The 17,370-nt window shown below is 40.7% G+C and overlaps 1 protein-coding gene across 6 annotated transcripts in view; it reads left to right on the top strand.

The window, feature by feature from the left end:
• The window catches only part of SLC4A10 (solute carrier family 4 member 10), a 167,587-nt gene that overhangs the window by 64,816 nt on the left and 85,401 nt on the right, over positions 1-17,370 (top strand). For 4 of the 6 annotated variants that reach the window (XM_068138761.1, XM_068138764.1, XM_068138759.1 and 1 more), the window contains exon 2: positions 3,327-3,408. In XM_068138761.1, the coding sequence (XP_067994862.1) occupies positions 3,327-3,408 (82 nt within the window). Of the gene's footprint in view, positions 1-297; positions 488-3,326; positions 3,409-17,370 lie in introns of all 6 variants that reach the window. The other 2 variants (XM_068138763.1, XM_068138762.1) reach the window with 1 other exon arrangement.

Here is a 17,370-nt window from a genome sequence, read left to right as displayed (position 1 = left end):
TTCCTAACCTTTGTACAATTAAGTTGTCAAAGCTGTGCACTGTAAAATTATTACATTAATATATGGTGGTTTGGTGCTCAAAAAAGACCCATTTTATGCCTAGATGTTGATTTTTATCAATCTGTTGTTTTCCATCATCATCTCTTTACGTGAGTAAACTGTGCACATTCTAAATCAAATGATTTAGCCCTTCTGTAGTGCTTTACAGTTCTGAAATGCTGTGTGAATATTACTTACAGCATAGAGCAGCATGGTGAGGAAGGTAGATAAGTAAGTATTATTATCCCTATTTTACAGATGGGGAAGCTGAGGCACAGAGATTAAGTGACTTTTCCAAGGCCACACAGCAAGTCAGTGGCAGATCCAAGATTAGCGCTCGGGGACTTCCTGGATCCCTCTCCCATGCTTTAAGCAGTAGACCACACTGTTCAGCCGACTCAGCAAGCAACTCATTGCAGTTATGGACAGTTCCAAGGACTCTTACCTGGTCAGTGTGTCCACACATTTGTTTACAGACTGCTGCAGTATGTCATTATGGTTTGAATACCTCAGTCCTGGCAGTTTTGTGCTCTGTGTAAAATTTCTGACCTTCATCATTTTCAAATGGGTTGAAAAGAAGTGGTAGAATTCTAACATAAAAATGGCATGCCTGTTAAAAAAAAACATTTAGATTTTCATGCCACCTTCTAGCCCTGCTGAAACTGCAGTGCATTCATGGCTTTGGGGACGTTAAGTGTGGAGGTTGTTTGTGGCTTGGTACATTAAAAATACATTAAAAATAATGCAGAGCATGAATTATGTCTTCCATGATTCTCTTATAATTAGTCTTGCTTATATCTACAGTTTCAAACTCTTGTTTATTGCAGCACTTAAAAAGAATAATTTCATAGTTTTTCCTGACATGAAAAGCACAGCATTACTAGAAATTGTTTCTAGTCTTTATGCATCATGGGAAAGTGGGGTGGATCTGCCCCTCTTTTTACTTGTATTGCAATAGTATCTACCTGCAATGAATTGAAAACATAATTGCACTAAAGTGGTAGTGAGCCCTTCCTTCCCTTCTCCAAGGAGGCAGTACAGGAATCACAGTACTTCTAGACTAAATGCAGCGTGACTTCTGTACTGGTAAATGCAAGGTAGTTTTTGTACTGCTCCCTGGGAATTGAAAGTGTAGAGTGTAAGCCTGTTTAATTGGACTTTGCTCAGAGTTTGACAAGTGAATTGGCAACATCACAGTACTCCCAATTAAGCTGTTTTTCCTTGCAATATTAATGGAATAAAGCCACTTCTGAGAATGAGGGAAGGCTGAGACTTGCTGTGACATTACAGGAAATGGAGGCAGGAAAGAAGAACAAGATTGCCAGAAGCTGAAAACCGAACACATGGGAATGGATAAGTCAAAGTGTATGAGCATATTTCAATAAATATTAATGAATTAATTTGTATTTAGTTTACTTAGATGATTTGTAAATGTTTTAAACTGTCCAACAATTTAATATTTCCCCATTGTAAATTTCCCTTATTATTGCTTCCCTAAGGCCTTTTCAGAATCAATAAAGTACTGAAGGCTGTCTTATGCATTACTTCTGATGTGGTTTGTAGTACCTGGCCTTTGGCATCATGCCTAATCATTAACCCAGAGGCATGGCATCATGCTAGCCTGACAAACACACTCAGTTATGCCTAATTGCTTAAAATAGTGGACTCATTTTACCTAAGATGATCAAATGGATTGTGTGACATTGTACTGCCCTAGTATATCTTAATAGATTACCAGCTAATTCTAAATTATTAAAACAAGTTTCAATAGAAGGCCTTTTCCCATTGTCAGATTTTAGTTGCATGCTATTCTCTGCAGGAAAGTTCTAATAAAGACTTTGTAATGCTCTCAAGTCTCTAACAGCCCAGATGCTTGGTGCTGACGCGTTGATAGGAATTTTCTACAGAAGACAGCTACAGCACAACAGCTATTTTTTTGAAAGAGAGGAGCCTGAAACAAATACTTACATCCAGAATGCATGACATCCAGCTCCCAATGTGAATCTTTTCCCCTGGAGCATATACTTTTTTAAGGAGAGTTGCTTATGCAGTTTTGTTTCTTGCTATATTCTATTTCATTCTATATACAGATATATATTTAACATTTACCGATGGTATTCAAATCCCCTTACTTCAGAGTTCCTTAGCATAGCTAATGTCAGAAGTGGCCAAAATAACTAATTTCTGTAGCTTTTTTAGCCTGAGCATAATAGCTTGTTTCATCACATAGAACATCCTTGTAACAGCCTTCCAGTACTTAAAGGAGGCCTACAGGAAAGCTGGGGAAGTACTCTTTATTGGGGAGTGTACTGTTAGGGTGAGGAGTCATGGTTTTAAACTAAAAGAGGGTAGATTTAGAGTAGATATTAAGAAGAAATTCTTCACTGTGTGAGGGTTGTGAGGCACTGGAACAAATTACCCAGAGAGACCGTTCCATCCCTGGAGTGTTCAGGTTGGATGGGACATTGAGCAACCTGCTCTAGTGGAAGGTGTCTCTGCCCATGACAGAGCAGTTGGAAATACATGGCATGTAAGGTCCCTTTCAACCTAAACCATTCTATGGTATGAAGTGCAGTAGAGATTGCAGTTAAAATAAATGCATGATTACAGTGTAAAATTAAACATGAAATACACATCCTGAGGAAGAACAGGCTTTCTGTTTTCTGATATTAGTGTGGGCTGTCTGCCTTTATTGTAATTACAACTTGGTGTTTGTAAAGAAAAGCAAAAGCTTTGCAATTTAGCAGTAAGTGACAACGATTGTTTTCATGGTATTAGAGTTTTCTTTCTTATCATATTGTCACTGAGTGTCATTCTCTAGCTTTGCCAAAGTATAGACTGTTAGTGCCAATAATTTGGGAATTCTGCATGTAGCTCAGGATCCTAGCCTAAAGATGAAAATTACATGTGCAATCCTTTTCTTCAGGAGTACAATAAAAAACTGCCTGAACCAGACTTGTCTTCTCTTCTGTCCTTCATTGTCCTCCTGTCCTCTCATGTCCTCATGTTTTAATTAGTGCCTAGTAACCAATGTTTATTCATCATCTTGCAGGTTTTAACAAGAGAACTTGATGAAAAATTTAGCTTTAATCATACTTCAATAAAAACAGGTGCAAAAGGAATATATTTTAATCACGAAAATTAGACTCATAAAAAACTTTTTTCTTCCTGAGTAGGAAAAATAAATAAATGCATGCTAAAAGAATTTGTTTCATAGTACTATACAATCTTTCTAGTGGTTTCCAAATGAGAAGCAACTTACTTGTCTTCTTTATCCTGTTTTGCAGAGAAACGATGAAGAGGCTGTTGTGGATAGAGGTGGAACTCGTTCCATTCTCAAAACACATTTTGAAAAGGAAGATCTAGAAGGTAAGAGATTATTTTATTTTTTCATGCATTACATTTTATGTTTCTTCTGCAAGTACTGAAATACAATTTCAATGTGTAAATTAACTGATTTGAGCAGGGATGCAGAGAGGCTGAACAATGGGGTAGAATCTCATCATTTATTTTAAAAAGATAAATATTACAATTTTCTCACAGCAGTGCTCAGGTACAGGTGACGGTGAAAGGAGTTCACTCATTTCAATGATCTACAATAAAGTCCTGTAAATATGCATGTATGGCTTCAGATAAGTCTTTCTACGTTAATGCTTATAAAGGTTTCTGCACTGTGTTAGAATTGTTGTGTAGTTGCCTAGACACATCTTGAGCTGAACAAAAACATTCTGCAGTGTCACAGACTGGGGCCTGCATAATAAGTTCATAACAAGCACTGCAGAAACCACCTAGCATCACTGTGTAGAATAAAGTGAGAAACTGTGAGAACTGTCTGAAGGTAATGGCCTAATAATTCAGATATTCTCTGGAAGAGTTGCATTTCAGTTTGTTTAGTGGGTCACAAAATTATTCTTGTTACTTCTGTACTTATACTGAGTTGTGCAACATCCCCCACCCACCCCAAGTAATAATTATTGTATGAAACTGAATTTCGGTTGCACATATCCCTTCCATAAGACTGAAAGTTTTTGATTTTAGTTGCTAGCTTATTGTGGTGGGATGTGGAAGATTCTTTTTGTTGTCATACAGAGAGCTTTGGGAACTAGCTCAACAGAAATTCCTACATCTGAGATCTATTTCAACATCCTACATTGGAAAAGTTATCTGCGTTGGGTCTAAAGAGTGGTATCTTCATAGAATCATCAAACGCATTGGGTTGGAAGGGACCTTTAATGGTCACCCAATCCCCATGCAGTAAGCATGAACCTGAGCTTTCTAATTGACTACCCTTGATTACTTCATATGGGTTGGTTTTGGTTTTGTGGGGTTTTTTGCTTTTTTTTCTTCTCTGACTCTGAACTTTTCATTCTCTGATGCATGATGACCAAATTGATGATTTCTTGTGAACGTCATGTGATACACAAGAACTCCCTGCTATTGCTTCCCTCAGCAGTTCATCAAAAAGCAGACATGACTGTGTCTGCATGAGGTGGTCTCTCACAGAAAGATGTAAAATGTCATACAATGTAGCATGTATGACGTAGGCAGCTCTGAGCACATGCAAGGGTGGATATAAGGTAGGATGTTTTCCAGGTGACATTTAGGGGCTTGGTGCCTCCATGGGTAAGTGGCTGCCAGTGGATCGGGTTGGCAATGATGATTTTGGACTTTGACACACAACCTCTTTTTTTAAATCTTGCACTTAGTCTTCCATAGTCTTCAATCACTTGATTATATCTTGGACAAAATGAAACTGTTGTATCTGTATCTTCTTGATGGAAGAATAGGGACTCCCTGCCTTCCTTTCTCCATGATACTAAATTTTTTTTTAAGTGAGCCTACACTCACTTGCTGCTGAGTCATTTTACTGGCAATGGTAAGGTGGCATTTTGAAAATGGAGAAGTTTCTGGAGAATGACATCTTTAAGCTCATTACATGAGTAGACTCAAGTGTTAAGGCAATCAGAATTACTGTGATGTTCCACATGTGACTACATGGAACTTAAAGCCTCATCTCAAAATTTGAAGGAGTATATAATTTAAAAACTGTATTTAATTGCTATTTTTCTCCACCATCGTGTATGTGTCAAGTTCTCCTGTGAAATACAAGTGAAAATGTTCTCTCAAAAATCTGGTCCTAGGATTTTATCAATAGAAATCAGAACATGAATGTGGCACCCCCCCCTAATCTTTCCACCCATTTAAATTGTTCAGAAAACTTAAAAAGGCTGACCTGAGTAAACTTTTCTTTGAAATAAAATTGCACTGCTTTGTAATTTTCTAACAAAACAATTACTCAGTGTAGAATACTTCCTAATGTGGCTGGCTTTCTCAGATGGATATCATGTCCACCACACACTCTAAGACCAGAGTGTTGTCTTTAAATATATGATCACTGCATGCAGGAATATGAACTGACAGAACAAAAAATCAGAGAGTGTAAATTTTAATATTCAGTAACTGTTAATGGTATGTCCATTTGTTTAGCAATGGATGAGTAGGTACAACTCAGAAATGCCACTGTCTTATTCTTCTCCTGTGTACATTGTATTGGTTTTGTGGAAAACACCTTTTTTTTGTAATGACATAATAATTATCAAATGATCTGGGTAGACTCTCATAGGGAAGTATTCTGGCTTCCTGGAGCCCAGGTTAAGGACATCACTAGGAAACTTTCTAAGTTCGTACAGTCCTCAGACTATTACCCATTATTGATATTCCATGTAGGTGGAGAGGAAGCTCTGTCTCATAGTTCAAGAGCAATCGAAAGAGGCTTCAGGGCCTTTGAACAGTTGGTGAAGGAATCTGGGGCACAGGTTATTTTTTCCTTTTTTCTTCCAGTTGTGGGAAGGAACAGAAGGGTCCAGTCTATTAATATATGGCTCCATGGCTGGTGTCACTGCCATGACTGTGTTTTTTTATGACAATGGGATGGCCTACATGGTGCTAGCTTACTGACATCTAATGGCAGACACCTTTCTCAAAGGGTCTTTGCTCAGGAGATTGTAGGCCTGGTTGTCAGGGCTTAAAACTAGATGTGAAGGGGGAGTGGAATAACAATATCAGGCTTGTCCGTAACAAGCTGTGGAATGACACACCAGGGTTAGAGGGACAAGGTGCTAGTAAGGGCCTTCAACCTGTTGCCCTGAAGCCAGGAACACTGCAATACAACCAAGTCTAATAGAGATGAGCCAGGGGCTCCAGAGGCAGTAGGAGCCAGCAGGGAAACATCAGTGAAACACCTTAAGGGAGTTAAGGGGTGTTTCTTTAAACTTTCACAGCTGACAGCCCAGCTGAAGTGCCTCTACACTAGCCCACACAGCTTGGGCAACAAACAGGAGGAGTTGGAAGCTACTGTACTGCTGGAAAGCTACAGCATTGTGGCCACTACTGAACTTGGTGGGATGAATCCTGTGACTGGAGTGTGGCTATTGACAGCTACAAGCTGTTGAGAATGGACAGGACAGGAAGGAGTGGAGGAGGTGTTGCCCTCTATGTTAAGAAATGGATAAGGTGTGAAGAGATGTCCACAAAGAATTGTCATCAGCAAGTCAAAAGCTTATAGGTAGGAATCAGAGACCAAGGCAGCAAGGGGGACCTTGTTGTTGGTGTCTACTGCAGGCTGCCTGATCAAGGGGAACCTACTGATGAAGCTTTCTTACTCAGCTAAAGGAGGCATCATGCTTACAGGATTTCTTCCTGCTGGGGGATTTCAACCACCCCAACATCTGCTGGAAAAGTAATGCAGTGAGCTGTAGGAGACTCCTGGAGTGCCTCAATGATAACTTAAGAGAGAAAATAGACACCCCTATCCAAGGGGATGCGATACTGGATCTGATGGTCACCAATACAGGTGAAGCCAACAGGGATGTCAAAACTGAAGGCAGCCTGGGCTGCAGTGGTCACACACTGGTGGAGTTCACAGTCCTAAGGATATGAGTCAGACAAGAAGCATAGTCAGGACCTTGAATTTTAGGAAAGCAAACTTCCATCTCTTCAGGGAGTTAGTCAGTAGGACCCCCTGGGAAACAGTCCTCAGGTACAAGGGAGCAGAAAAGATCTGGCAGATCTTTAAGGATGCTTTCCAGAGAGCACAAGAGCTCTCAATCTGTAGGTGTGACAAACTGGGCAAGAAAGGGAAGAGACCAGCACGGCTGAGTGGTGACCTTCAGGTCAAACTGATAGGCAAGCTGTGCAGTTCCATCAGGGACACATATTTTGGGAGGAGCATAGTGATGCTGCCTGGTTGTGCAGAGATGAGGTCAGGAGGGCCAGAGTGTGGCTGGACATGAACCTGGCAAGGGATGTGAAGAAGGGCTTCTACAGGTATGTCAACCAGAAAGGAAAGGAAAAAAAATCAATAAATGTATGCCCCCTGCTCCAGTAAGCAGGCATGGCAAGCGACTAATGACAGAGAAGGAGAAGGCTGAGGTTTTCAAAAACATTTTTGCCTTGGTCTTTGCTGGCAGCCTTTCTTCTCACAGCACCCAAGTTAAAGGACCACAAGATGGGGACCAGGGGGACAAAATGCATCCCACTGTAAGAGAACACTGGGTTTCCCAGGGAGGTGGTGGAGGCCTTATCTCTGGAGACATTCAAGGTCAGGCTTGATGGGGCTCTGATCAATCCAATCTATTTGGGGATGTCCCTGTTTACTGCTGTGGTATTGGACTATATAGCCTCTAGATGTCTTGTTCAACCCAGTGCATTCTATGATTCTATGATAATCAGGTGCTAATTGCATATCTTAAGTAAAATCATATCATTAGGTAATTAATATGTATTATGTAATTTGCTCTTTGAGAGACATTGCATTAGGTTTATGTTCTAAAAAGGTAAATAGCTAGTTACTGAATATTCTAGCAAAGAGTGGTTTTGACAGGGTTTAGGTTTCAGTAGCACCATATCAGCAACACTTCTAAAACTGCAAATCATATGAAGATCTGAAGCTTGGCTAAATCTGAAAATCCATTCTTTTTTTTTTTTTTGTTTTTTCTGATTAAATCTTGAAATGGTAAGTATTTTGCCATTTCTTAATTTTAGTCTGTCAGCATTCAAATGTCAGAAATACTGATTTCACTGTGTGCTAAAATTTTCAGCTGAAATTTCTTGGCCCAGCAAATGCTTGTGTTTACATATTTTGATGCAACCATTGTGCAAATACTTTGCTAGTACATATCTTGCTGAAAGTATGAGAACATCATGGTGATAAATGCTTCCTGAAAGAATATCCAGAACACCAGAATTTTGCCTCAGTGTCTCTAGATCTGGATGGTCGAACCCAGAGAGTGGTGGTGAATGGTGTCACATCCAGCTGGCGGCCAGTGTGTAGTGGAGTCCCCCAGGGATCAGTGCTGGGCCCCATCCTCTTTAACATCTTTATTGATGATCTGGATGAGGGCATTGAGTCTATCATCAGTAAATTTGCTGATGACACCAAGCTGGGGACAGGAGTTGATCTGCTAGAGGGTAGAGAGGCTCTGCAGAGAGACCTCGACAGGCTGGACAGATGGGCGGAGTCCAACGGCATGAGATTTAACGCATCCAAGTGCCGGGTTCTGCACATTGGCCACAACAACCCCATGCAGTGCTACAGGCTGGGGTCAGAGTGGCTGGAGAGCAGCCAGGCAGAGAGGGACCTGGGGGTGCTGGTTGATGGTAGGATGAACATGAGCCTGCAGTGTGCCCAGGCAGCCAAGAGGGCCAATGGCATCCTGGCCTGCATCAAGAACAGTGTGGCCAGCAGGAGCAGGGAGGTCATTCTGCCCCTGTACACAGCACTGGTTAGGCCACACCTCGAGTACTGTGTCCAGTTCTCGGCCCCTCAGTTTAGGAAGGATGTTGACTTGCTGGAATGAGTCCAGAGAAGGGCAACGAAGTTAGTGAGGGGCTTGGAACACAAGCCCTATGAGGAGAGGCTGAGGGAGCTGGGGCTGCTTAGCCTGGAGAGGAGGAGACTCAGGGGTGACCTTATTGCTCTCTACAACTACCTGAAGGGGGGTTGTAAACAGGCAGAGGTTGGTCTCTTCTCCCAGGCAGCCAGCACCAGAACAAGAGGACACAGTCTGAGGCTGTGCCAGGGGAAGTTCAGGCTGGAGGTCAGGAGGAAGTTTTACACGGAGAGAGTGATTGCCCATTGGAATGGACTGCCCGGGGAGGTGGTGGAGTCGCCGACACTGGAGGTGTTCAGGAGGAGACTTGACAGGGTGCTTGGTTACATGGGTTAGTTGATTAGGTGGTGTTGGGTGATAGGTTGGACGTGATGATCTTGAAGGTCTCTTCCAACCTGGTTTATTCTATTCTATTCTATTCTAATTATCAGGTGTTTTGTTTCCCTGGGGACCTAGAACAGGAACTGTGGTACTTACAGGAACAGATGTGGTGCTCTTCCTAGTGCCAGTAATGATATTTGCAAAGTGTACTTCAAATTGTATCTTTCTACTTAAGCTTGTTAGTGCTTCAGAGGTAGATTGTTTGCAGGGCTTTGACATTTGTATTTCCAGCATGAATGCTTTTTCTATATAATTCATTTTCCCTGAGCTGTAAGGTCAAGATCAGTCACTAATACTGTCCAGGTCATTTGTCTGACTGTTGCATTAATGAAGGGACAACAAAAGCACAGCTTAAAGCAAAAGAAGCCTGTCTTCCTTGGTTATAGTCACACATTTGGCATGTTATCTTTCAATGTGTGTATGGACAAAATTCCTACAGAAATAAATATGCTCCTACTTTTATCACTAGTGGAATTCCTAAATGAGAATTGGGTACTGGTTCTGGATACTGAACTCCTATATTGCAAAAGGGCAGTTTGTACATGTACCTGTACTGGGAGCAGGTAGACAAGTTTTCATAAACAGATGTGGACATCAACAAACAGTTGCACTCATACAGCTTATTCTGTGTTGTTGTCTCTGGCTATCTGCCATTGCTTCAATCCATGTTCAGTAGTTCAGTAGTAACAGTTTTCTGACAAAATGGATATATGTACTTTCATAGATTAAAAGTATTTGGATTGATCTGTACATGTCTGGAGACAGATCACCTGCTGAGATATGCAAAAGGATTGGCACTAAGTGCACTCTGATTAAGGTCTTATGATTACACCCACCATATAGCTGAGAGTGAAAATTACTTCCCTGGCTGTCCTTGCTAGAGGTGGTCAGATGCGGATCCTGAATTTTTGTGGCAGGATTTCAGAACTGCTGTGGTTATTACCATGGCCTGTGTTCAGAAGCAGCTTCAATAGGGAGACAGCTGGAGATAGAGTTGTTAGGTGAAGGTCCAGGCATAAATCAGGGATGAATTCTGGCTCTCTTGGAAGAAATCTCAAAATGGTAGAGTCATAGAATTGTTTTGGTTGGAAAAGACCTTTAAGGTCATCAGGTCCAACCATTATCTAACTCTATCAAGTCTTGCTAAACCTTGTCCTTAGCAGCACATCTACACATCTTGTAAACACCTCCAGGAATGGGATTCAGGGCAGGCCCTATTCCAGTGTTTGATAACCTTTTTAGTGAAAAAGTTTCTTCTAATATCTGATATAAAATTTCCCTGGTGCAACTTCAGGCCATTTGCTCTTGTCCTATCACTTGTTACTATGGAGAAGACGCCAACTCCCACCTTGAGACACTCTCCTTTTGGGTGGCTGTAGAGAGTGGTAAGACCTCCTCTCATCATTCTTTTCCCCAGACTAAACAAACAGTTCTCTCAGCTGCTTCTTATAAGACTTTTTCTCCAGACCCTTCACCAGCTTTGTTACCCTTCTCTGACCATGCTTCAGCACCTCAATATCTTTCTTGTATCACAGGGCTCAAAGCTGAGCACTGTACTCAAGATAGGACCTCACCACTGACGAGTACAGGGTCATAATCAGTTCCCTGGTCCTGCTGACAACACTTTTTCTGATACAGGCCAGGATGCTTCTTAGCCACCTGAGCACACTGCTGGCTTCATACAGCTGTCAACCAGCACCCCCAGATCCTTTTCTGCTGGACAACTTTCCAGCCCCTCCACTGCAAGCCTGTAGTGTTGCACGGGTTTGTTGTGACCTGTGCAGCACCCAGTACTTGGTCTTGTTAAAGCCTTGGCCCATCGATCCGGCTTCTCCAGATCCCTCTGCAGAGCCTTCTTAACTTTGAGCAGATCAACACTCCCACCCAATTTGCTGTCATCTGCAAACTTATCTCTTGTCCAGATCATTGATGAAGATGTTAAACAAGACCAGCCCCAAAATTGAGCTCTGAGGACCACCATTTGTGACTGGCTGCCAATTGGATTTAACTCCATTCACCACCACTCTTTGGACCCAGACATCCAGCTAGTTTTTTACCCAGTGAAACATTCAACCATCTAAGCCATGAACAGCCACTTTCTCTGGGAGAATGCTGTGGGAGACAGTGTCAAATGCTTTACTAAAGTCCAGGTAAACAACATCCACAGCCTTTTCCTCATCCACTAAGTGTGTCACGTTGTCACAGCCAGAAAGCAGGATCCACCCTTCATGAACCCATGCTGACTGAGCCTGATCACCTTGTTGCCCTGCATGTGCTGCATAATGGCACTCCACAGTGATCCCTGACTGAGAGAAGTCAAGGTATTCTTAAACTTTTTGTTTAGTTCATTTTATCTAAGTGGTATGGGAAAAAAATTGCCTCATGGGAAATTTCATGTGTCTCTCAGGACGCAAAAGACAGCGTATCCAATATACAAATCACTGTACCTCAGAACATGCATTCTGACACTTTTGACAGAATTTAGATTATGTGGACTGATCACTTAAAGTCACAAGAGACTTCAAGATAAATTAGGAAATAAACATCACTAGGACAACACAGAACAAGATGTAGAAGCTGAGGATTTAAACTCAATAAACCAAAAACTAATTTGAAAAGTTAGTATGACTGTAGAGATGCTTTGTATTTAACAACCTGTGTGAAAGATTAATTTTTATAGTAAATGTCCTGCTGATCAAAAAATAGAAATCCCGGAGTATGTAATTATCCTTTTAAAAAATTCTTATTGTAGTTGTTTTTTCTTTTTATATTTGTTCTAATTTGTGAGAGCAATTTAGAAATTATTTGAATGAAATTTTGATTATATATAGTTAGGGTTGACATTTTAAAGTCTCGTTGTAATTGAACTCTAATTTAGTAAAATCCTGAGTGGCTCCAGATAGTGAAATAGACTTTTATTCCCAAGGACTGAACATTTTTTATAGAAATAACATAATCGTGGACCTGTCTTCCACTGACATTATTTACTTGAAAATTAATAGGACCTAGCAGCTCATAGGACTGAAAGAACATAAATCTTATTAACCTGTTGGCCTTTATTCAGCCTGGCCCCTGTGTAGATGTCAGTTGGCTACTAATTCTGCTTGGCCAGACAGGAACATCAACCAGTCTCCCCATCCTTTGGCTGCCAGGATGCTACAGCCTGTTGCAAATAATTTATTACCTCATCAGTACAGATCCCCTGCCTCAAGCTTTCTTGCCTCTGCTTTCCTTGTGTGCCCCATTCATCCCTATGTTCACTCTGAGCTATCTCATTCTCCTTGCAGCATTGTTTGTTAGAGAGGTAGAATACAAGCTGTGGAAGTAAAGACTTGAGGAGAGGTTCAGATTGGTCTACAACTGTAATGTTTTTTGAGGTTGTATAGCTGTAGGTCTCTTCAAAAAGAGACATTTTGGCTTTACAAGCACAGAATTCTTTCATTTTATTGCCTACCAGGTATTAGATGCTCTAGCTTGTTCCATTTATCATTGCTAAGGCATATCTTTCTGTAGCACCTCTTGGTAGTTTTGTCTCCTTTCCCCTACGTGTCTCAATGTTCTTTTTGGTTTCACTTTTCTTCTGAGTTGTGCTTGCTCCCTTGCCTTGGTACTTGTCTGGTTTTGCTCTTTTGAATGAATCTCTTGTCCCTTCCCAGGTGTTGCCATGTTTGTAGGAAGGTGATTCACCTTGCAGATTCATGAACCTTCATAAAATCTCATTGTAAGCTCACAAGAAATGAATAAAATAATTAAATGAAAAAATATAAGCAAAGAAGTTATCACATAGTATTGGCTGAATGCCATAGTCTTCTGTTGATCCTGACCTTTGGGTTTTGAAGTCTGGCTTTGCTGTGAGCTTCACTGACAAGGAAACTTTTCAGTATTTGTGGGGACTAATATTTCTAAATATTTCACCTTGTGAAGTTCTGATAATTGAAACTGGCATAGACTAGCTTGCCACTATTGGTGAAAGCGGCAAAGTTGCAGCTTCAGAAGACAAAAAACATTTCCTTTTTTTAACACACAGTTGTGTTAATATTGAGTTTGCATTTTTTTTTTACTTGCTAATTTAGAAATATAGGTCAAATTCTTCCCTCCAATAAACACAGTTTCACTTTCCATCAGTGGAAAGTGTGTAACTGTCTGAGAGGGTCCTGTTTAGAATGGAATGGAATGGAATGGAATGGAATGGAATGGAATGGAATGGAATAGAATAGAATAGAATAGAATAGAATAGAATAGAATAGAATAGAATAGAATAGACCAGGTTGGGAGAGACCTTCAAGATCATCGTGTCCAACCTATTATCCAACCCACCTATGTTCTGTGTCTGCTGGCTTTTTTTCCCACTGCTTTCTGGCAAGGTCTGATCTTGTGTTAGGACTGTACAAAAAACACTTCTGGAGCAATAGGAATGAATATCCATGCAATTAAAAAGACATTTTATCCTAGCTACAACCTGGAAAATTATTTTGTAAAAAGGACAGACTTTTTGGGAGTGTAGTCTTTGATCAGGGCTCTTTCAAAGGTCCTTGACTTTAATGATTTCAGGAAGATGCTCTTATCCTCCATTTTCAGTATCCACGTCATGTTTTCTTAGGCCAGGGACATTGTTTTATTTTTTTAATTTGAATGTATAATTTCTATTTAACCTAGAACATAAGTTACATGTATAATCTAAAACATCTGTGAAGGTTTTCTTGTCAATTCTTCCAAATCATAACATGGTGAAAAGGTAGAAAATGTCCCTTGAGGAAACCATAACCATGAACAGCAATATAAACTATAGGTTTAAGAAGCATTGCTTTTGTCCTTTCTGCTTTCTCTTTAGTTCTGCCTCCCTGCTGCACTACAGTATTGAATCATGAGTCATGTACCTTCTGCTCCTACACAATTCACCATAATCACTTTTTCTCATATAAGGAAAAAGGCAATTTAAAAAAAAACTCTACACGGTCTACAGGTTTTCTGTTTCAACCTCATTGTTCATTTTTGAGAGGATGGAAAATTGTGTTTGATTCAGCTCTTACTGGCAATACATAAAAAAGGTTTCAAGGCACTAAGTGTTTTCCAGAGAAGGGATAAACCCCTGCAGTCCAGCTATGGTCAGCAGGTATTTGAGACTTTGCTTGAACCACTGGCAAGTTACTCTCTCTCAAGGCATCATGTCTTTGCAGTGTTTCCTAAGTAGGTCACAGAAGTCTGCCTTTGCTCTTTCTGGAGATGCTTTAAGACCCTTCTGTTCCCTTATCTGTCCCTGTCCATCATGCCTGCGAGCAGGAATCTGAAAGCCTTGGTCTTAGCAGGTGCCTAAGGCAGATTCAGTTCGTTCCAGGTGGAAGGCAACACAGGCTGATGTACCACGAGCACCTGGTGTGCTCATGGATATGCAGATCCAGGACAGTCACTTTTTATGTAATAGGCACTAACTTGACTGGTTAGGTAAGGAGCTCTTCAGTACCTTCAGTCCCTTGAGATGGGTATAACATGTAGGTCTGTGAAATTTCTGCTAATGGGGAAGTGGGAAGATGAGTGTGCTTCATATGTGTTTTCTGTGTTAAAACTGTGTTTGGAATGAGAATGGGAGGCACTGGGGCAAAACTATCTGTACTGTTAAAGAATTCTGTTACAAAGATCTTAATTCCTTTAATTTAAGGTAAACATTTACAATTCCTTTCTCTCCATCTCTGTTTTCCTTTGCAGTGTCATATCCATTCAGACAACTGCAATGGGATGTCTAGAAGTACCTATGCTAAGTTGTCAAGCCCCATAAATTATGATGGGATATATTTTTTCAAAGCTGTAGAAATACCACTATATTTCTTTTCCATTGATTTAATGAATAAGATAGGTAGTTTTAAGAACCCAGAATGCCAGGTTCTGAATCACATTTTAAAATGCTCCATCTGTCCTTTTCAAGGGCTGTGCAGAAAATACTTGATTTTCTGAGGTTGCCTTTTTCAATGTTTAATTTACTATTGGGCTCCCAAAGTTTGGTGTAAGGAAGAATTTCTTCCTTAGAATAGAGTAATGCCAACCAACTGTTCTACTTAGACTTTATTCTGAGCAATGTCTCTGCAAGATGTATTCATATTAATAATGTATATTTCATATCTGTCTTCTCTAGGGGAAAGAAATAATACCTCCACGAAGTGGAGATATTTGCAGCACAATACACTTTTTTCTTCAAAAGTTTAGGGAAGGTCTTGATTGTTACATATACATATATGTACTTTCATCTCTCTGAAAATTAAATACAATTAACAGAAGCCCTTAAAAATATTTTGTAATAGAATTTTGATTTATTCATGTAATCCTGTGGAAATTAAAAAGAACTCTTTATAACAAGAGTAATTATTTCTGTAATTGTTAAAAGTATTTTCACTTAAGAAGTGTTTCAGTGCATTGAAGGTAAACCTCAAGACACCAAAGCCTCTTCTGCTATAAATGCATAGATCTGAACTAACTTTATGTTCTGGGCTTTGTTCCCCAGCTATGAGCAATTAGATTAAGAATACTCTTTAAAAAAAAATAGTATTGGTACAATTTAACAGTGGACATACAGCACCTTACAAAGGCGACATTGCAGAGATAAATTCAGTGTGTTGCATGTTACATAAGCTTTCAGAGTGTAAATAATAATTTTTTTATATTAATGTATTTTCTCTGAGGTTCAGTTTCTAAAATTTATTTGCTCCTGAAGTCTAATACTGAAAATATTCATGCATGTGCTTATTATTATCTTTCCTAGTGGCGCATCTGAAATACATTTTAGTTCATAGAATCAGAACCAGCCAGTTTGGAAAAGACCTCATAGATCATCAAGTCCAACCTATTACCTAATACCTAACACCTCATAAGAAATAAACCATGTCTTGAAGTACCACGTCCAGTCCTTTTTGGAACACCTCCAGGGACAGTGACTCCACCACCTGGTCCCTGGGCAGCACATTCCAATGGCCAATCACTCTTTCTGTGAAGAACTTTCTCCTCACCTCCAGCCTAAACTTCCCCTGGTGCAGCTTGAGACTGTGTCCTCTTGTCTGGTGCTGGTTGCCTGGGAGAAGAGAACAACCCCCACCTGGCTACAACCTCCTTTCAGGTAGTTGTAGAGAGCAATGAGGTCTCCTCTGAACCTCCTCTTCTCCAGGCTAAACAATCCCAGCTCTCTCAGTCTCTCCTCATAGGGCTTGTGCTCAAGACCTCTCACCAGCCTTGTTGCCCTTCTCTGGAAACGTTCAAGAGTCTCAATGTCCTTCTTAAATTGAGGGGCCCAGAACTGGACACAGTACTCAAGGTGTGGCCTAACCAGTGCTGAATATGGGGGCAGAAGGACTTCCCTGCTCCTGCTGGCCATACTATTTCTGATACAGGCCAGGATGCCGCTGGCATTCTTAGCCACCTGGCCACACTGCTGGCTCATGTTCAGCCAGCTGTCAACCAGTACCCCCAGGTCCCTTTTTGCCTGGCTGCTCTCCAGCCACTCTGACCACAGCCTGGGTTCCTCCACCTGTCCCTTCCTGTGGATGGGCATCTCATTGGCCAGTTTTCAGTCATCTGGGACCTCTCTGGTGAGCCAGGACTGGTGGTAGATGATGGAGAGAGGCTTGACCAGCTCATCTGCCAGCTCTCTTAGTACCCTAAGATGGATCCCATCTGGTCCCATGGATGTGTGAGTATCTGAGTGGCTCAGCAAGTCTCTAACTGTTGGATTTCAGGGGGACCACATTATCCCCTGACCCCATCTACTGGTTCAGGAGGCCAGTTATTCTGCCTTACTGTTGAAAATAGAGGCGAAGAAGGTTCAGTGCATGTATTTGCAGGAACAAGGCTATGGTCTTTCCATAACTCTCTATTGATGTTAATGTAAGATTCCTTCAAAAAGCTCAGAAAGACCAGTTAAATTCTGTGGCTCACTGATACCTAAAATAACTTTGATTTAAAAAATTATAACATAATTTACTGAGCTCACTGAAAACTCTTCTTTAGTCAGCTTGTATAGGAAAAAATACTTTACATCTGGGCACCAGTTTACAATCTTGACCATATAAAGGTTAAT

This window comes from Melanerpes formicivorus, unplaced genomic scaffold, assembly GCF_026170545.1.
Source record: "Melanerpes formicivorus ecotype bairdi unplaced genomic scaffold, bMelFor1.0.p_v2 SCAF_5, whole genome shotgun sequence".
In the NCBI taxonomy this organism is placed as follows: domain Eukaryota; kingdom Metazoa; phylum Chordata; class Aves; order Piciformes; family Picidae; genus Melanerpes; species Melanerpes formicivorus.
This window is presented reverse-complemented; position numbering and strand designations above follow the sequence as displayed.